This window comes from Drosophila montana, unplaced genomic scaffold (genome assembly GCF_035044405.1).
Source record: "Drosophila montana isolate Dmon_TW-CO22-7 unplaced genomic scaffold, ASM3504440v1 contig_1543_1, whole genome shotgun sequence".
NCBI lineage: Eukaryota > Metazoa > Arthropoda > Insecta > Diptera > Drosophilidae > Drosophila > Drosophila montana.
The window spans coordinates 70,337-91,823 of NW_026996482.1; the positions used below are offsets into that span (position 1 = coordinate 70,337).

The 21,487-nt window shown below is 34.8% G+C and overlaps 1 protein-coding gene, 1 long non-coding RNA gene and 3 pseudogenes across 4 annotated transcripts; 3 read left to right on the top strand and 2 right to left on the bottom strand.

The window, feature by feature from the left end:
* Positions 1-753: 753 nt before the first annotated feature.
* Positions 754-1,597, bottom strand: LOC135439570 (cytochrome b-like; annotated as a pseudogene).
* A 795-nt stretch (positions 1,598-2,392) lies between these two features.
* LOC135439613 (uncharacterized) lies at positions 2,393-3,331 on the bottom strand. The gene has a single exon (XM_064698347.1). It carries the CDS (start codon positions 3,329-3,331, stop codon positions 2,393-2,395), a length of 939 nt encoding a protein of 312 aa, XP_064554417.1.
* Positions 3,332-3,862: 531 nt separating this feature from the next.
* On the top strand, positions 3,863-5,826 carry LOC135439619 (NADH-ubiquinone oxidoreductase chain 5-like; annotated as a pseudogene).
* Positions 5,827-14,354: 8,528 nt separating this feature from the next.
* LOC135439581 (NADH-ubiquinone oxidoreductase chain 5-like) lies at positions 14,355-15,796 on the top strand (annotated as a pseudogene).
* A 3,728-nt stretch (positions 15,797-19,524) lies between these two features.
* LOC135439541 (uncharacterized) lies at positions 19,525-21,396 on the top strand. Of its 3 annotated transcripts, XR_010438090.1 has the most exons (6): positions 19,525-19,692; positions 19,751-19,916; positions 19,991-20,007; positions 20,094-20,163; positions 20,387-20,466; positions 20,531-21,396. It is a non-coding gene; the product is annotated as an uncharacterized LOC135439541 (long non-coding RNA). The 3 variants fall into 3 exon arrangements; XR_010438084.1 differs by having other exon boundaries at positions 19,529-19,679; positions 19,991-20,163; positions 20,531-21,367; XR_010438081.1 differs by having other exon boundaries at positions 19,536-19,692; positions 19,991-20,163; positions 20,531-21,359.
* The last annotated feature ends 91 nt before the right edge of the window (positions 21,397-21,487 follow it).

A 21,487-nucleotide genomic window follows, 5' to 3' on the forward strand; every position in this document is an offset into this window, starting at 1 on the left:
CCACCAAATCGAAAATTCGATATTCAGCTCTCGGCAACTTTTAATGGCTTATATTCGATAAAAACGAAATAAGCTAAGTTCCGCCGCCGGAAATCAAATCTTGAGAAAAATTACGTGATTTTGACAGCACGCCCGTCCCGAAGAATTATCCAGCAATGGTGAGATTCTTAATAACAAAAAATTACGAACCCAGGCGTACTCTCGCTTTCAGTATATTTATAGCCTATAGCATTAGTTTGGTTAACTATTTCTTTATCTGAAACTAATCGAAGTCCTTTTGATTTTGCTGAAGGAGAATCCGAATTAGTTTCAGGGTTTAATGTAGAGTATAGAAGAGGAGGATTTGCATTAATTTTTTTAGCTGAATATGAATGAATTTTATTTAACAGAATATTATTTTGTGTAATTGTTTTAGGGTGTGACGTATTCAATTTATTAATTTATTTAAAATTAATATCAATTTCATTTAATTTTCTTTGTGTTCGTGGTACTTTACCTCGGTTTCGTTATGATAAACTAATATATTTAGCATGAAATTGTTTTTTATCTTTTTCGTTAAATTATTTATTATATTTTATTGGGTTAAAAATTTTATTATTTTCTTTGTTATTATGAATAAAAATTAGTAATTAATTAAGTTAATAGAAAGTAATATTTCTATCTTATGTTTTCAAAACATATGCTTGTTCAAGTTCATTAACTTATTTAATAAATTATCTCATCATTTATTTACTAAAGGGTTTAATAAAATTGTTAATTGTTAAATGGTAAAATTATTAAAATTGCAATTGAAAGAACTTGGGCGATTACTCCTCCGCATTTATTAGGAATATATCGAAGAATTGCGTAAGCAAATAAAAAGTATCATTCTGGTTGAATATGAGCTGGGGTTACTAAAGGGTTGGCTGGGATAAAATTATCTGGGTCTCCTAATAGGTTAGGGTTAATTAAAATTAAAGAGATTAGTAAAAAAATTATAATAATAAACCCAACAATATGAACCGGTTTGGTGTAGAAATAATAAATGAATTATAGTTATTGCTAAAACAATAAAAGGTAAAATAAAATGAAATATAAAAAATCGAGTTAAAGTTGCGTTATCAACAGCAAATCCTCCTTAAACTCATTGTACTAAATCAATTCCTAATCAATCCCAAATACTGCTGATAATAAATTTGTAATAACTGTTGCTCCTCAAAATGATATCCTATAAATGCAGTTCCTATTATTAAAAATAAAATAATTACTCCAACTATTCATGTTGGGGTAAATAAATAAGATCCGTAATAAATTCCACGTTCTACATGTAAATAAATACAAATAAAAAAATAGAAGCACCATTAGCATGTATTGTTCGTAATAATCATCCATAGTTTACATCACGACAGATGTGATTTACTCTATTTAAAGCTAAATTTACATCTGCGGTGTAGTGTATTGCTAAAAATAAACCAGTTAAAATTTGGATAATTAAACATAATCCAAGAAAAGATCAAAAATTTCATCATCTTGAAATATTAATAGGAGCGGGTAATTCAACTTATGCATTATTAGCAATTTTAAATAAAGGATGGGAGGTTCGTAAAGGTTTATTCATTAACTTATAATTCGTAAGGGTCCTTTGAATATTTTAGTAATTTTAACAATAACAATTAGGGTAATTAATAAATAATTTATTAAAAGAATTGTAACTAAATATGTTGGAAAATTGTAAAGTTTATTTAAAGATAAAGAATTCTCTATAAAATAAGAATAATTTGAAGAAATTGTTTCTATTTCATTATTATTTAAAAAAAATTTTTTTTGAATTTTTATCAATAATTAAAGCTAAAATTATAAATATTTAAAATAATATAATTGAAATCAAAGTTAATTTAATTGATAAATTAAATATTTCATTTGAAGCTAAAGATGTATCATAAATAAATAGAACTAACAACCACCAAAAAAAATTAAAAATAAAATATATGAGAATCAAAAAGTTTTTGTTATTAATCCAGTGATTAAAGAAACTAAAATTGTTTGAATTAAAAATATTAATCGTATGGCCAGTGGCTGGATTATATTTATAAAAATAATTGAAGTTAAAAAAATTATAGTCTATAAAATTAATATTTTATATGATGCTTTTAAATGATGCTTCGCCCCGTAGGTCTGACAGCATCCAGAGCTGCATGATCGCAATTGATGGCCTTTCTTTAATCAATTCAAGCACAATGCAAGTCGTTTTGCCTCCCTAAGCCGTAATGCAAGGGACAAGTTTCCAACTCGGGAACAATTATATATGCCATGACCAGGGCAATCACAAAAAACGCAGACAGGGGCGTCGTGGTTAGTGGCGATAAATGACGATCTACTTGTGTTAATTGCTCTTGTTTTTCCCACCTAATGGCTAGGGGCATAGCTTGCCATTTACGGTTTTCATTGTTCGGCATCTCTGCTCCAGAAACGTAGCCATATGCTCCCAAGATGGTGTCAAGTTGACGAACGTCGAATCCTCTAGCCTTTCTTCCCACTTGGCTTGTGATGATGGGTCCAGCTTTTGTAGGATAATCTGCACAATGATGCATCCAGCGATCTGTTCGGTGTTGCCCATGTTCTTTAATGCGCGAATGTGTGCGTTGAATTGGTCGGACAACTCCCTTAGCGCCACGACCGATCCACCTGCCACCCTCTTGAGCCCCAACATCTCTAGTATGTGTGCCTGAAAAACCAAACGTCTATTATTCAACCTTTTCTCCAATAAATTAAGTGCTATGGCATAATTATCGTTTGTTATTTCCAATGATCGATTTGCGTCCAGCGCTGAATCCTTCAGGCACGATCGAAGATGCTGCAGCTTTTCGATATCTGCTAAATCTGGATGATTTTCTATGACGGTTGTGAACATAGAATAAAAGTCCGCCCATTCTGTGTAACCACTAGTGAACGTAGGCAACTTTAATGCGGGTATTGCCGGCGGTGCCTTAGCTCTAACTGTCTGCGCGGACAGCACAGATTGGTCGCGAAATGTTGAGCAGGGCAATATTGAGACACGTTTCGCGATTTCACTCCGAACCGAAATTTCCATAGAAATTGCTAACTCGTCGAAGTCCTCACGCAAGTCTAGCTCTTCGAGGCTAGTTTGATTAATATCAAATGAGGTCTGAAGCCGCTCGATTTGCTTCAGCCTAACACTAAGACCGCACTCATTAATTGCACTAAGTGTCGAATTAGTTAGTGCATTTTGAAGTGTTTGCAAACTGTCATAAATTGAAATGACTTTGCGCTTCAGAAAAGTCACCCTGTTTGCAGAGGGCACTGCACTAGAGGCGTTATTTTCTGCTACCATTAGAAGCGTTGATAGAAAGTGTGTCCGAAACTAGCTGAGTACCTAACAACGGTGATCGCTAGTGCATGTAAACCTCTCAAAACCAATAGCTGTAAGAACTTCGGCGAACCCAAGTATCAAGCTATGTAACGAAGCAACGGCAATAGCTTGTACATAAGTTACGCACGAAAGAACAAAAAACTTTGAGCGACCGAGAGAGTAAGCAAAGCGACGTCGATTGCTTATAATGTATATAAGCCGCACAAAACGAAATTTCAGGTTGCTGATCTTTTAAGTTTGCTGCTTGAATGTAAAGCAATAAGCTATTGAGCTTTTTCAATAACTTTCACAAAATAAAAATAAATAACTTTATTTTATTTCTTGTGTTCCAATTTACTAACATATTTATTATAAGTTACGATAAGCAGGCAGACCCGAATTGGTCCGTGCTTATTATTTAAGAACAATAGTTTTACAATGGCAAGCGAACCCGAATTGGTTCGTGCGGATTTTAGCGAAGCGATAATTGCGACAAATTAATATGTTTTAATAATGCAAGTGGCCGATGCGTACCAAATGCACGAAGCGAACGAACTTAACTAGAACTCAACGCACAGCATCGAGGCTTTCGCAAAAGGTAATGTTGGGGCAATAAATGATCGTTACAGCGAAGAGCGCCAGCTTAATGTAATCTTAAGAGCGAAATTTAAGAAGTTGCTTCGCAGAACAAGTATTACAAGATAAGAAGACGATGCTGCTCTTATCAGTGGCGAGGTCGCTCCAGCTGTTTTGGCTGCGTAGCCAGACAATGGTTATATTTAAATAGTTAAAAAGAAATACTTATTTGTGGTGTTAGTGATATGAGTTACTCATTTTAGATCGTGAAATATTTATCTATTTGTAGAATTAGACTTTTATATTTAATTTCTATTAGAAAAACATGTTTTTTTTGTAGACTTTATTTTTTATTAAATAATTTAGTATACTTTATTGAATGAGAAGTAGTTTCTTTAAATTCTATATCAATTGTTATAACTTTTTTATTTGATAGAATAAGTTTGTTATTTATATCTTTTGTTTTAATAATTGCTTCTTTATTACAGAAAAGAATATATAAGAGGCGATATTAATATTAATCGATTTATTATATTAGTTTTATCTATAATATTATACATTATTAGACCAAATTTAGTAAGAATTCTGTTAGGGCAAGGATTGGTTTCGTATTGTTTAGTTATTTATTTTCAAAATATTAATATCAATATCTTATAGCATATTAACAGCTTTATCAAATCGAATTGGGGATGTTGCTTTATTGTTAGCTAATGCATGAATATTAAATTATGGTAGATGAAATTATGTATTTTATTTTGAAGCTATGCAAAATGATTTTGAAATAATATTAATTGGTTCTTTAGTTATATTAGCTGCTATGACTAAAAGTGCGCAAATTCCTTTTTCTTCGTGGTTACCTGCTGCTATAGCCGGTCCAACTCCTGTTTCTGCTTTAGTTCATTCGTCAACTTTGGTGGCTGCGGGGGTATTTTTATTAATTCGGTTTAATATTTTATTAAGATATTCATGAATAGGCCAGTTTTTACTTTTGTTGTCAGGCTTAAGAATATCTATAGCAGGATTAGGTGCTAATTTTGAATTTTATTTTAAAAAAATTATTGCGTTGTCAACTTTAAGTAGTTAGGCTGAATAATAAGATTTTTATCTATAGGTTTTTATAAATTAGCCATATTTCATTTATTAACACATGCTTTATTTAAAGCTTAATTATTTATATGCGCGGGAGCTATTATTCATAATATAAATAATTCTCAAGATATTTGTTTAATAGGGGATTAAAGAATTCATATACTTTTAAATTCGGCTTGTTTTATTGTTTCAAATTTAGCTTTATGTGGGATACCATTTTAAGCAGGAGTTTATTCAAAGGATATAATTTAAGAAATTGTGACAATTAGAAATATTAATTTATTTTCTTTTTTTTTATATTTTTTTCCCACAGTGTTAACTGCATGTTATTCATTTCGGTTAGTTTACTATTCAATGACGGGGGATTTAAATTGTAGAAGTTTAAATGTATTAAAGAATGAAGGTTGAGTGATATTACGAGGAATAATAGGTTTATTAATTATAAGAAATATTGGTGGTAGAAAATTAAATTGATTAATTTTTCCTGTGCCGCATATAATTTGTTTACCTTTTTTTTTAAACTCTTATCTTTATTTGTGTGTATTGTTGGAGGCTTATTTGGTTATTTAATTTCAGTAAAAAATTTGTATACAATTAATAAATCAATGATTTTTTATAATTTAACAAATTTTATTTACGGAATTATTCATTTTCCTTTGAATTACGGACAGATTGTTGGGAAAAAATTTGATCAAGGTTGATCAGAATATTTTGGGGGCCAACATTTGTATAAAAAATTAATAAATTATTCTCAAACTTTATTTTTAATTCATAATAATAATTTAAAAATTTATTTAATATTATTTGTTTGAATTTTTTTTCGAATTTGTATCAATAATTAAAGCTAAAATTATAAATATTAAAAATAATATAATTGAAATCAAAGTTAATTTAATTGATAAATTAAATATTTCATTTCAAGCTAAAGATGTATCATAAATAAATAGAACTAACATACCACCAAGAAAAATTAAAAATAAAATATATGAGAATCAAAAAGTTTTTGTTTTTAATCCAGTGATTAAAAAAATTAAAATTGTTTGAATTAAAAATATTAATCGTATGGCCAGTGGCTGGATTATATTTATAAAAATAATTGAAGTTAAAAAAATTATAGTCTATAAAATTAATTGAAGAATTTCAAGAGGTAGTTATATAAAATATTAATTTTGGGGATTAATTAAAAATAAATTCTTTTCTTTTGAAGTTTTAAAAGAATTTATCTTATTTTTGATTTACAAGACCAATGTTTTTATTAAACTATTACAGCTAATGATTATAATTTTGTATTGAAGTTTACCAATAGTTTTATTTATTTGTGGATTGTTTTGTTTTGTTTCTAATCGAAAACATTTAAAATCTATACTTTTAAGTTTAGAATTTATTGTTTTAATTTTATTTTTTATATTAATTATTTATTTGAATATATTGAATTAAAAAAGTTATTTTAGCATAATATTTTTAACTTTAAGAGTTTGTGCTTTAGACTTATCAATTTTAGTATCAATAATTCGAACACATGGAAATGATTATTTTCAATCTTTTAGAATTATATAATATTAAATATTATTATAATATTAACTTTTTTTATTATTTTTATTACCTCTTTCTTTTATTAATAATATATTTTGAATGGTACAAGTTTTATTATTTTTTATTAGTTTTTTATTTTTATTAATAAATACTTTTATAAATTATGGAATAAGTATTTCTTATTTTTTTCTTTAAGTTTTTCTTTAATAAAGTTAGCAAGAGAAAGAGTCTATAAATATAATAATTATAAAAATTTATTTTTATAAAAGTATTATTACTTATTTTAACATTTAGAAGAATGAATTTATTTATATTTTATTTATTTTTTGAAGGAAGTTTAATTCATACTTTATTTTTAATTTTAGGTTGAGGGTATCAACAAGCGGGTATTTATTATTATTTTATACTTTGTTAGTTTCGTTGCCTATATTAATTGGTATTTTTTATTTAATGTATAAAATAGACACAATAAATTTTTATTTATTAAATAATTTTATATTTAATTATAACTTATTATATTTTTGTTTAGTATGTGCATTTTTTGGTAAAAATACCAATATTTTTAGTTCATTTATGGTTACCTAAGGCTCATGTTGAGGCTCCGGTTTCTGGTTCAATAATTTTGGCTGGGCTTATATTAAAATTAGGAGGTTATGGTTTATTACGAGTTTTATCAATTTTACGAATAAGAAATTTGAAGTATAGATTTATATGAATAAGAATTAGATTAGTAGGTAGTGTATCAGTTAGTTTTGTATGTTTACGTCAAACAGATTTAAAAGCTTTGATTGCTTATTCTTCAGTTGCTTAGCAGGACTTTTAACTATATCTTATTGAGGGTTATGTGGATCTTATAGATTAACGATTGCTCATGGCTTATGTTCTTCTGGTTTATTTTGTTTAGCTAATGTATCTTATGAACGGTTAGGAAGACGAAGTTTATTAATTAATAAGGGGCTATTAAATTTAATACCTGCTATAGCATTATGGTGATTTTTATTGAGATCCGCGAATATAGCAGCTCCTCCTACATTAAATTTATTAGGAGAGATTTCTTTATTAAATAGAATTGATTCTTGATCGTGAGGTTCAATAATTATACTTTCTTTTTTATCTGTTTTTAGAGCTGCCTATACTTTGTATTTATATTCATTTAGTCAACATGGAAAGAGTTTTTCTGGAGTTTATTCATTTAGAAGTGGTAAAATTCGAGAGTATTTATAAATATAATTACAAAATTACCTTTAAATATATTAATTATAAAAAGAGATATATTTTTATTATGGTTGTTGCGCTATCGAGCTTTTTCAATAGCTTTCACAAATAGAAATAAATAACTTTATTTTATTTCTTGTGTTCAAATTTGTTTATATATTTATTATAAGTTACGATAAGCAGGCAGACCCGAATTGGTCTGTGTTTATTATTTAAGAACAATAGGTTTTGTAGGCAAGCGAACCCGAATTGGTACGTGCCGATTTAAGCGAAGCGACAATTGCGACAAATTAATATGTTTTTATAATGCAAGTGGCCGATGCGTACCAAATGCACGAAGCGAACGAACTTAACTAGACTCGACGCACAGCATCGAGGCCTTCGCAAAAGGTAATGTTAGGGCAATAAATGATCGTTACAGCGAAGAGCGCCAGCTTAATGTAAATAATCTTAAGAGCGAAATTTAAGCAGTTGCTTCGCAGAGCAAGTATTACAAGATAAGAAGACGATGCTGCTCTTATCAGTGGCGAGGTCGCTCCAGCTGTTTTGGCTGCGTAGCCAGACATTCTCCCCCCGTTGAAAGGCATGGGCTTTCAACTGAGTCCTTGATGGGCAGTAGGCACAGCTTGTTTGCAGCTCTCCTTATCTCTCCTGTTGCGGTGCGCAAGATGGCTACGCGAGCGACTCCATCATTTCCCACGATTAGCTCCGTGATCCTCGCCAGTGGCCACCTTAGAGGCGGCAGATTTTCATCCTTTACGAGGACTAGGTCGTTGACACATAGGCCTGGTTTCGGAGTACGCCATTTGGAGCGCTGCTGAAGCAGCGTTAAATATTCTTCACGCCAGCGGGACCAAAACAGTTGTTGGAGGTGTGTTACGCGTTGCCAGCCATCCAGACGATTGAATTGAAGGTGCATCACATCAGGCTCAACGAACGATGAGCTGGGTCCACCAATCAAGAAATGAGCTGGAGTGAGCACATCTAGGTCTGCTGGATCTTCTGAAAGAGGAAACAATGGCCTGGAGTTAATTATCGATGCTATGTGGCAGACTAGGGTGCAAAGTTCTTCGAAGTTAAGAACGCAAGAGCCAACAGCACGATAAAAATGATGCTTCGCTGTCTTCACTGCTGCTTCCGGCCCCAAAATGCGGCGAACGAGGGGGAATAAACTTCCAATCAATGGAGTCAGCCATGCAAAACTGGTGCACTGAGTCAATATGATTGCGACTGATGACGCTTCCAGAAGCTCGGACTTGGCGCCGACAAAGTTGGTAGCGTTATCCGACCATATCTGAGATGGCCTGCCTCGAGTCGATATAAACCTCTGAGCGCATTCAAGAATGAAGCCGTCGAAGATCCTTGACCAGCTCCAGGTGAACTGTTTTCGAAGCAGACGAAGACAGCCATGTAGCATTTGACTGGATCTTTATTACGTACGTCTGGCTTATAGAAAAATGGTCCACAATAGTCAACGCCAGAGAACTCAAAGGCTCGACAAGCAGTCAAACGTTCTTTGGGAAGATCAGCCATGATATGCTCTACTAATCGTGGCTTGGCACGAAAGCATCTCACACATTTGCCAACCACCTTGGATACGATCTTCCTTCCACCAATCGGCCAATACTGCAACCGAATATGAGCCAGAAGTGCCCATGGACCAGCGTGTAAGTCCTGATTGTTAAACCTTGTAATGAGTGAATCTGTGATGGGATGGTGCCGCGGAAGAATTATTGGATGGCGAGCTTCGAAATCCAGCGAAGAGTTTTCAGGCGCCCATCAACTCTAAGAATGCCGAACTTATCCAAAAAAGGGTTAAGTGATGCGATACAACTGGATGGCTTAACAGATCTTCTCGATCGCAGTGATTTAATCTCTTCCCACAGGTGTGCTCTCTGGACGAGCCGCAGTAAGAGTTGGGTCCATGTTGTATATCACTGCAAGCTTGCCTGTGTATGAATTTAAAGATACTATATGCGAATATACGCTGCATTGTATCAAATGAGTTAGCGTATTTACAAGTGGCAGATATATCAACGAAGGGAGATGACGCAACAAGGACCTTTTTTCTTAGCTCGAGTCTGGCCTTTCTGGCAAGCAAGAAGCAGCCAGTCCAATTTGTTTCACATAGAAATTCTGGGCCGTTGAACCCAGTGACGATTGATTTATTCATAGGTGGATCCTTCGAGAGTATATCTGCCGGATTGAGTGAAGTAGGAACGTAGCGCCATTCCATGCCATTTGTTAGCTCTTGAACTGCTGTAACACGATTAGCTACAAACACATTGAGCTTGCAGGGTTCGGTCTTTATCCAGGAAAGGCAAACAGAAGAATCCGACCAGCAGTAGAATTTTCCATCAAAGAGTGCCATTTTAGATATCTCACGCATGAGATTAGCTAATAAGACGGCGCCACAGAGCTCTAGCTTTGGAACTGTGATTGTTTTCAGAGGAGCTACACGCGATTTGGAACACAACAGCTGACTACTGGCTTGTGGTCGTCGAGAAATAACGTAGACACAGGCCCCATACGCTTCGATGCTGGCGTCGCAGAAACCGTGAACTTCTAACTCTGCTGCAGGTATTGACACGAGACGAGGAAATTTAAGAAATTGTGCTTTCTCAAAACTGCAGCAAAGATCATTCCAAGCTGTTGCTAGTGATGAAGGCAGGCTCTCGTCCCAATCAAGCTTCTCCTTCCAGATCTGCTGCAAAAAGATTTTAGCCTTAGCGATTACCGGCCCTATAAGTCCAAGCGGGTCATATAAGCGAGCTATAGTCGACAGAATCGATCTTTTAGATAGTTTGGATCTCTGCTGAATGGACGAGAACGAAAACAGCAACCGATCCGACGCTAGTCCCAAGCGAGTCCAAGAGTTTTGGTGATGTCGATCCCATCATCAAACTTTAGAGACGATTCTCTGTCCTCTTCGGGTATCCCTTCTAGAACAGCATCATTACTTGAACACCATTTTAGCTTGAATCCGCCAGTTGCCACAGAATGCATTGACGAAATCTTCCGGTGCTGTGAAGCGAGCACACACTCTTACCAATATCTCCACGTAAGGGCTACCGGGAAATTAGAAAGCGAAGAAGGATGTCATCATAACAGCTTTGCATAACAGGACCAGCCATCAATTTCATTAAATTAGTCACTTAATGAATATCCTGACGATGTAGCTGCGAGCCTCGAAAACGACTCGCAACTTTGTCGTGTAACTGTCTTCTTTAAAGACACAGTGATGAGGAAGAAATATTGACAAACGCCCTACGGACTCTAGAGCGACAGGCATAAGAATATTGAAACTTCAGGTCTGGACGATTTTGTAGTTTGCGTTCCAGGGTCAGGAACCGACGAAAGGCTTGTTGGTATGACGTCCCAAGACATTCCAAACTTCGCTTGAAGGTAAAGACGAAATTGGCCACTGCAGTCTGTTGAGTCTTAAGAAATGCTCTTCACGATCAGTTTCTTCCTTTGATGTGTAGGTGTAATTTCTAAGCAGGGTTCTATCTCCCAAAATCGACGCACCAATTCATCAGCACGTTCTACAGAACTTGACTCAAGTTTGCCAGCAGTATGCTTCGCAATCAATGTAGAACCACCCAAACGCGGTCCGCTCCAGAAACTACGCAACCAAGCCTTGTTTTCTGAAGACTGGTAGCCCTGGAGAAGCTTTATCTGGCCGACGTGAGAAGCTCATAATATCACATAACTGTGTAAGAAGACGATCGCAAGTTTTATGTTAGCGGGAATGTTCAATTCGTAGGTTGATTGTAAAATTCGGTTGACTTTCAGTTATGGTAAGCTACAGCTTAGATGAGTACTCAGATACTCGAGACTGTATCGCTATAGTGACCGTATTAGCTTCTGTGTAAAACGAGAATCTCCTAGACCAGAGACAATGGCTGAGGACTTGTGCTTCTTTAACTGAAGCTGTTGAGCAAGGCGAGACGTTATAAGGTGAAGCTGAGAGCCGGAATCCAAAAGGGCACGACAAGGTATCAAAGTGCCGGAGCGATTTTTAACGAACACCATAGCAGTAGCCAAGAGGACAACATCACTATTGAAATACTGGGCAACAAGAGAGGTGGAGGTAGATGGCGACGACTTAGCGAAAGAGGCGTGGGCAATTGACGAAGAATCAGCAGGCGCAGTCAGCTGACCAGACGGAAAACCAGAATTATTTAAATGCAGCAGGGAATGATGCTTCGCCCCGCAGGTCCGACAGCATCCAGAGCTGCATGATCGCAATTGATGGCCTTTCTTTAGGCAATTCAAGCACAATGCAAGTCGTTTTGCCTCCCTAAGCCGTAATGCAGGGGACAAGTTTCCAAATCGGGAACAATTATATATGCCATGACCAGGGCAATCACAAAAAACGCAGACAGGGGCGTCGTGGTTAGTGGCGATAAATGACGATCTACTTGTGTTAATTGCTCTAGTTTTTCCCACCTGATGGCTAGGGGCATAGCCTGCCATAGCAAAATTTACGGTTTCCATTGTTCGGCATCTCTGCTCCAGAAACGTAGCCATATGCTCCCACGATGGTATTAAGTTGACGAACGTCGAATCCTCTAGCCTTTCTTCCCACTTGGCTTGTGATGATGGGTCCAGCTTTTGTAGGATAATCTGCACAATGATGCATCCAGCGATCTGTTCGGTGTTGCCCATGCTCTTTAATGCGCGAATGTGTGCGTTGAATTGGTCGGACAACTCCCTTAGCGCCACGGCCGATCCACCTGCCACCCTCTTGAGCCCCAATATCTCAAGTATGTGTGCCTGAAAAACCAAACGTCTATTATTAAACCTTTTCTCCAATAAATTAAGTGCTATGGCATAATTATCGTTTGTTATTTCCAATGATCGAATTGCGTCCAGCGCTGAATCCTTCAGGCACGATCGAAGATGCTGCAGCTTTTCGATATCTGCTAAATCCGGATGATTTTCTATGACGGTTGTGAACATAGAATAAAAGTCGGCCCATTCTGTGTAACCACCACTGAACGTAGGCAACTTTAATGCGGGTAATGCCGGCGGTGCCTTAGCTCTAACTGTCTGCGCGGGCAGCACAGATTGGTCGCGAAATGTTGAGCAGGGCAATATTGAGACACGTTTCGCGATTTCACTCCGAACCGAAATTTCCATAGAAACGGCTAACTCGTCGAAGTCCTCACGCAATTGGCTACCAATTTCATCCAAGTCTAGCTCTTCGAGGCTAGTGTGAGTAATATCAAATGAGGCCTGAAGCCGCTCGATTTGCTTCAGCCTAACACTAAGACCGCACTCATCAATTGCACTAAGTGTCGAATTAGTTAGAGCATTTTGAAGTGTTTGCAAACTGTCATAAATTGAAATGACTTTGCGCTTCAGAAAAGTCACCCTGTTTGCAGAGGGCACTGCACTAGAGGCGTTATTTTCTGTTGCCATTAGAAGCGTTGATAGAAAGTGTGTGCGAAACTAGCTGAGTACCTAACAACGGTGATCGCTAGTACATGTAAACCGCTCAAAAACAATAGCTGTAAGAACTTCGGCGAACGCAAGTGTCAAGCTATGTAACGAAGCAACGGCAATAGCTTGTACATAAGTTACGCACGAAAGAACAAAAAACTTTGAGCGACCGAGAGAGTAAGCAAAGCGACGGCGATTGCTTATATGTATATAAGCCGCACAAAACGAAATGTCAGGTTGCTGATCTTTTAAGTTTGTTGCTTTAATGTAAAGCAATAATGTAACAACAAAAAATATCACGTCGGGGTCACCAAAATGTTGCGCTATTGAGCTTTTTCAATAACTTTCACAAATAGAAATAAATAACTTTATTTTATTTCTTGTGTTCCAATTTATTTATATATTTATTATAAGTTACGATAAGCAGGCAGACCCGAATTGGTCTGTGCTTATTATTTAAGAACAATAGTTTTACAATGGCAAGCGAACCCGAATTGGTTCGTGCCGATTTTAGCGAAGCGATAATTGCGACAAATTAATATGTTTTTATAATGCAAGTGGCCGATGCGTACCAAATGCACGAAGCGAACGAACTTAACTAGACTCGACGCACAGCATCGAGGCTTTCGCAAAAGGTAATGTTAGGGCAATAAATGATCGTTACAGCGAAGAGCGCCAGCTTAATGTAAATAATCTTAAGAGCGAAATTTAAGCAGTTGCTTCGCAGAGCAAGTATTACAAGATAAGAAGACGATGCTGCTCTTATCAGTGGCGAGGTCGCTCCAGCTGTTTTGGCTGCGTAGCCAGACAATGGTTATATTTAAATAGTTAAAAAGAAATACTTATTTGTGGTGTTAGTGATATGAGTTACTCATTTTAGATCGTGAAATATTTATCTATTTGTAGAATTAGACTTTTATATTTAATTTCTATTAGAAAAACATGTTTTTTTTGTAGACTTTATTTTTTATTAAATAATTTAGTATACTTTATTGAATGAGAAGTAGTTTCTTTAAATTCTATATCAATTGTTATAACTTTTTTATTTGATAGAATAAGTTTGTTATTTATATCTTTTGTTTTAATAATTCCGCGTGTCTTTATTACAGAAAAGAATATATAAGAGGCGATATTAATATTAATCGATTTATTATATTAGTTTTAATATTTGTTTTATCAATAATATTATTAATTATCAGACCAAATTTAGTAAGAATTTTATTAGGATGGGATGGATTAGGATTAGTTTCATATTGTTTAGTTATTTATTTTCAGAATATTAAATCTTATAACGCAGGAATATTAACAGCGTTATCAAATCGAATTGGAGATGTTGCTTTATTATTAGCTATTGCATGAATATTAAATTATGGAAGATGAAATTATGTATTTTATTTAGAAGTTATGCAAAATGATTTTGAAATAAAATTAATTGGTTCTTTAGTTATATTAGCTGCTATAACTAAAAGTGCACAAATTCCTTTTTCTTCATGATTACCTGCTGCTATAGCAGCTCCAACTCCTGTTTCTGCTCTAGTTCATTCTTCTACTTTGGTGACTGCAGGGGTGTATCTGTTAATTCGATTTAATATTTTATTAAGAAATTCATGAATAGGTCAATTTTTACTTTTATTATCAGGTTTAACAATATTTATAGCTGGATTAGGTGCTAATTTTGAATTTGATTTAAAAAAAATTATTGCATTGTCAACTTTAAGTCAATTAGGGTTAATAATAAGAATTTTATCTATAGGATTTTATAAATTAGCTATATTTCATTTATTAACTCATGCTTTATTTAAGGCTTTATTGTTTATATGTGCAGGGGCTATTATTCATAATATAAATAATTCTCAAGATATTCGTTTAATAGGTGGTTTAAGAATTCATATGCCTTTAACTTCAGCTTGTTTTAATGTTTCAAATTTAGCTTTATGTGGGATGCCATTTTTAGCAGGATTTTACTCAAAGGATATAATTTTAGAAATTGTAATAATTAGAAATATTAATTTATTTTCTTTCTTTTTATATTTTTTTCCCACGGGTGTTAACTGCATGTTATTCATTTCGGTTAGTTTACTACTCAATGACGGGGGATTTAAATTGTAGAAGTTTGAATGTATTAAATGAATGAAGGTTGAGTGATATTACGAGGGATAATAGGCTTATTAATTATAAGAAATATTGGTGGTAGAAAATTAAATTGATTAATTTTTCCTGTGCCGCATATAATTTGTTTACCTTTTTTTTTAAACTCTTATCTTTATTTGTGTGTATTGTTGGAGGCTGTATTTGGTTATTTAATTTCAGTAAAAAATTTGTATACAATTAATAAATCAATGACTTTTTTATCAATTTAGGGACAAGATTTCCTATTTGACGGAATTATTCATTTTCCTTTGAATTACGGACAGATTGTTGGGAAAAAATTTGATCAAGGTTGATCAGAATATTTTGGGGGCCAACATTTGTATAAAAAATTAATAAATTATTCTCAAACTTTATTTTTAATTCATAATAATAATTTAAAAATTTATTTAATGTTATTTGTTTTTTTGAATTTGAATTTTAATAAATTTTTTACTATTTTTATATTTAAATAGCTTACTTAATGTTGTATTTGGCGACCTTTCCATTTTATAATTGTCTGTTTGGCTGGCTCGAGGTCCGGGGCTTTTCGTTTTTTTGTCCAAGACAAAATGAAAATGTAATTTGTTTGAAATTAAACCAATATATTTTTTAATATATTAACAATTAACATTAAAATACATTAAATAAAATTAAATCAATTACGTAACAATTTAAAAATTTAAAAAAACATACATTGTTTTACACGTTTGCGCTCTTTGACGTGGAGGTTGAAACTGTTTGACAATTCAATAGATGTCTGTATAAGCGAGCGCAGTTTTCGGTGTCTGTTTTGTAGTTTAGTCTTCTGTTGTTTGGTGTGTTTATTATGTGTAACATTTCTAATGTACATATGTCTTTTGTTATGATGTTGTTCTTGTTGTAAAATTGTCATCTCATCGAAATTTGGCGTGTGGTTACTTTTCATACAGTGGGTCATAAGTGCTTTTTTTTGTATATAATTTTGATGTTTTAATTTGAAGTCAGATTTGTGTTGAGTTATTCTTGTTTTTAGCTTGGATTTTGTTGTTGTTAATATCCCCGCCACATGGTATTTTGTAAATGACATTACTTTTGTCCAGCATTGGTATTTTCGCCTTTGTATTATTAAAGAATTTTTGTAACGTATTTGTGTGCTTATGGGCTACTTTTATTTCTTGTCTGTTATAGCAGTCTGAGTTTATGAGCCGTTCCGATAATCGTGGTACATATGTCAGAGATTTGTATATTTTTGGAGATTCTGTTGGCTTTTGTGTTCTTATATGTTGTCTTTTAAATGATGTTCTAATTATATTCTTCGGGAAGTCATTTATGGTCAATATATTTTTGATTTCGTGTTCAATTTCTTTATGGTATATTGCGTCCGATATGTTTGTCATTCTTCTCATACAGCTTAGTGCTGTATTTATAATCATACATTTTGGGTGATTAGAGTTAAAGCTTAGTATTCGTCCAGATGCTATGGGTTTCATATACCACTTAATTTTGAGTGAGTTGTCCACTCTGTTTACCAATGAGTCTAAAAATGGTAGTTTCCCGTCTTGTTCTAGTTCCGCTGTGAATTTTATGTGTTTGTGAAACGAATTTAATTCTTTTAGAATGTTTTGTACTTCTGTTTTGTCCGTTACAGCAAAAAGGTCATCTACATATTTTGTCAGAAGTTTCGGTTTTGTTGTCAATTTATCAATAATATTGTCCAACAGTTCTTCCATTGGCATTCCTTTCAACTGTATGTATATTTTGCCGTCATATTTAAAATATCTATTCTCTTGAATACAGAATTTTACTAATTCCATAAATAATTGTTTAGGTATAGTTGTGTGTTCCTCCAATTTAGTCCATTTTCGTCTTAGTACCAGTACCAATTCTATTGCTATGCTGGGAAACAGGGATACTACGTCAAAAGAAACTAATATTTCGTCTTCCCTGATAGTGGCGTTGTTTACTCTGACTTTGAACTCTAACGAGTTCTTAATGTTGTATTTAGAGTCCATTGTCAAGTTTCTTAATATGTTTATAGCATATTTGCATAGTCCATATGATAGGGAACAGAGGAACAGACGAGCATATTGGTCTCAGAGGTGTTCCTTCCTTGTGAATTTTCGGTAGTCCAGGGGGGTACCGCTGTGGTAGTAATCAACTTATTTCTTTCGCCCTTTGAAATAAGTCCCATCTTAAATAATTGTGTCACAAGGCTGTTATTCTTTGTCTGTAATCTTGATGTCGGATCCTGTCTTAGTGTTCTATACGCGCATAAGTCATCTAAAATGTTTCCTATTTTATTTTTGTAATCGTTGATATCCATTGCTACTGTTTTTTTACCCTTGTCTGAAGTTAATATTTTGATGTTGTTATTTTCTTGTAAGAATTTACGTGTCTGTTCCACTGTGTCCAGTATTGCTCGATCCCTTGTGCTTTGGTTGTTTTTTTCTTTTGTATTCTTTAACTAATAAAGAGAATTTAGTGCGTGCCGACTGTGTTTCTTTTCGTTTATCGTCTGTACCAACGCTTCTCCGTCCGCTATGTATTTTAAGAGAGGGAATTCTTTCTTATTAATCGGGAGAGCGAATTTTTGCCCTTAAATTTAAAGTTTTTACGTTAGGCGGGAATGCTTTTTCGTTTTGTTTACAAGCCATTCACTTTGAGTGTTGTTTTCCGCTAAGTCGAGGTTTCGTTTATCTCGTAGCTTGTCGTGTTTCGTTTCTTACCTTTTCTTCAGTGGAATTGGAGTCATCTATGGTCATCAGTTGTTCTATGTTTGTTTTTGCAGTTTCCATATGTTTAGTTTGTTTTTGTAATAAGTTGTGTTTTTTGGAGTGAAAAAAGTGAGTGTGTCTAGTTAATGCCTTAGTTATGTCAGGGTGGATATTGTTGTCAGTAGTTCTTAATAAAATTAGGTATTAGGTTTGATTTCCTGCATTTTAAAAGAAACTTTAAGCTATTATAGATTTTAGTTTAACTAACTTTACTAATGTTATTTGAAATTTGTTAATTGTTTGCTGGATTCTTTGTACTTAGTTCTTATTTTTGCATGGCTTATGTTCGTTTTCATGCTTACGGCGTGCCTTTCGTTGGCATTTAATGTTGGATTTGGCGACCTTTCTATTTTATAATTATTTGTTTGGCTGGCTCGAGGTCCGGGGCTTATTTATTTAATGTAACCAATATATTTCGGCTGCACTTTAGCAACCGTCTTGAGGGAACTAACACAAAAATAACAAGTAAGAGGTTCTAGCCGGGAGTTCCCGACTAGGGGATACCCTGAATCCTCTTATTGTTATATACACCAAATGCAGCACGCGCTACTAAATTAAGATAAATTAAAAAAAAACCCATTAAAAATGGGTAAAAAAGGTATAATGTTTTTGTGCAAATGTATGTAACAGGCAGAAGGAAACATCTCCGACCCCATAAAGTATATATATATTTTTGATCAGCATCAATAGCCGAGTCGATCTAGCCATGTCCGTCTGTCCGTATGTATGAACGCAAGGATCTCAGAACCTATAAGAGCTAAAAGAATTAAATTCGTTTCACAAATACATCAAATTCACAGTGGAACTAGAACAAGACGGGAAGCTACAATTTTTAGACGCATTTGTAAGCAGAGTGGACACTCAATTAAGTGGTATATGGAACTCATAGCCTCTGGACGAATACTAAACTTTAACTCTAACCACCCAAAACGTATGATTATAAATACAGCACTAAGCTGTATGAGAAGACTGACAAACATATCGGACGCAATATACCATAAAGAAATTGATCACGCTATTAAAACACAGAAGCCAACGGTATCTACAAAAATATACAAATCTCTATCATATGTACCACGATTAGACAAGAAATAAAAGTAGCCCATAAGCCCACAAATACGTTTCAAAAATTGTTTAATAATACAAAAGCGAAAATACCAATGATGGACAAAAGTAACGTCATTTACAATATACCATGTGGCTAGGACAACAACAATATTTTCAACAGCGTGTACATCGGCACAAAAAAATCCAAGCTAAAAACAAGAATAACTCAACACAAATCGGACTTCAAATCAAGACATCAAAATAATATACAAAAAACAGCACTTATGTTACACTGTATACTGTACACTGCTTGTTTCTCGGTGGGCCGCGCCGGCTTGGCTCATCGGTTCTCTGTGTGCAGTTCCATCCCTGGCCCGCAGTCCGCATAATCGATTTCAACAAAGCTACGTCTGTAGCAAATCAGACCTACCTATACTAGACAATAGACACTATTTAAAATGATCCACATAATCGATAACAACAAACAGTCGGAACTTCTAACAAATGAACAAGACTAACAGCTGTAACAACAAGAAAAGGTAATCAACAAAGGTGAGACGCTCAATATAAATTAACAAAAAAACACTATTTATCCACTTTACTCTTCCAGATCGGGTCCCGGCTCCGGACCCAGAGTACCCGCGCTACCTGAGACGATCACCTGATCTCGTCTCCCTCATTTTGGCCACTAGATGGCCTTTAATCAGCCCGTGTCGGCTGTCATGCCCCCTCTTCCCATCAATTGAAACTTAGCAGGACATTTTTTCCCTCAATATGTGCGTATAATTACTTACATTTTCCTCAAATTAGAAACAATTAATATTATTGCTTATCGCATTTATCTTTGCAGCCCTTTTACAATCTAATGCAAGTGGACATTTCTTATAATTTTGTGCATATTCTTATAATTATTGACAATGTGTATTAAGTTCAAAAATGTTAATTTTTGCCAGGCGACGAAAACACTGCCAAAGTTATTGCCAGTCAACAAAAAAAAAACAAGGGGAAAGATACTAATATCAGGTAATTATTGCACCAATGGGGGAGCAAGTGCCCGCTGAAATAAATAAGTGTATATATATGTGTCACCAAGAAAGAAGTTATATACGTGTCAAAAGCGCTTATTATACCTTGCCTGCCTAGAGAGCTCTCTGGGAGGGGGCATGACATATATGCACATATAAGCGGGTATCGCTCGTGCACAAATTAACAATCTAATTATTTTCCTTTTTTATTTATTTGGCAGACGCAATAATCTTTGGGGCATTTCCTTCACCGTTCGCACTTTCGGAAATTTTCTGAAGTGAAACTATGCATAATGTACAGGTATGTATTCATACAATAAAACTAATTCTAATGATGGCAAAAAAAAATATGTTTTCTCCGTCAGGGGTCTCGAACATGAGTCTTCGTTTGACTCTGCTTGTAACTCGGGGCGAAGAAGGACGACATAGAACGGACTCACTCTGATGATGTGTGCGCGGTCTCGCCCGTGGCCGCTTCTTGGCCTATCCTTCTGGATAGCGTTGGTGACACGTGCGACGAGGGTATGGCTGATGTGCACCGCTGCGTCGAAACCTGGCCTGGGAGTGACTCTGTTGGTCCTCTCTGGTCCGAGAGCTGATCCCTTCGTTGCCGGATCCCTGGGTCGTTTATTTTATTATTTGTCTTATTTGATTTTTTCGTCTCGTCTCGCATGTAAGATTTACGTTTTTCGGCAACACCATCGGACCGAATTTCGGCACACGCAGCCCATCTGCACAGCTGCACTTTAGGGTCAATGGCCCAGTTGTACGCCAAGGGCATGTCAAGGGCACCCGATCCGCTCTCCTCCTAATCTCGCTATGAGCAAATCGGTTGCCCAATCATGCTCGCTCAATGGCATTACCCTTCTCTGCGCAGTGGATCGCAAGCCGGGCCTTGCCACTTTTCAATTAATTTGGCGCCACTGTGTGCCCGGTTTCACCCCCGCTACTCTGCTCATACGACAAAAAGATAATGGCGTGGCCGATAATAAAGAACGCATCCAACTAGGTAAACTATCGATGCTGCCAATTATATCAAATGCAATAACCAAATTTCGATACGACAACAATTTCACAACAAGAACAACATCATAACAAAAGACATATGTACATTAGAAATGTTACACATAATAAACACACCAAACAACAAAAGACTAAACTACAAAACAGACACCGAAAACTGCTGTGCTCACTTATACAGACATCTATTGAATTGTCAAACAGTTTCAACCTCCACGTCAAAGAGCGCAGACGTGTAAAACAATGTATGTTTTTTTTTAAATTTTTAAATTGTTACGTAATTGTTTTAATTTTATTTAATG

What these genes read in the sequence shown, in the direction of transcription:
- LOC135439613 (XM_064698347.1), bottom strand. Translation starts at nt 3,331, where the DNA reads ATGGTAGCAGAAAATAACGCCTCTAGTGCAGTGCCCTCTGCAAACAGG.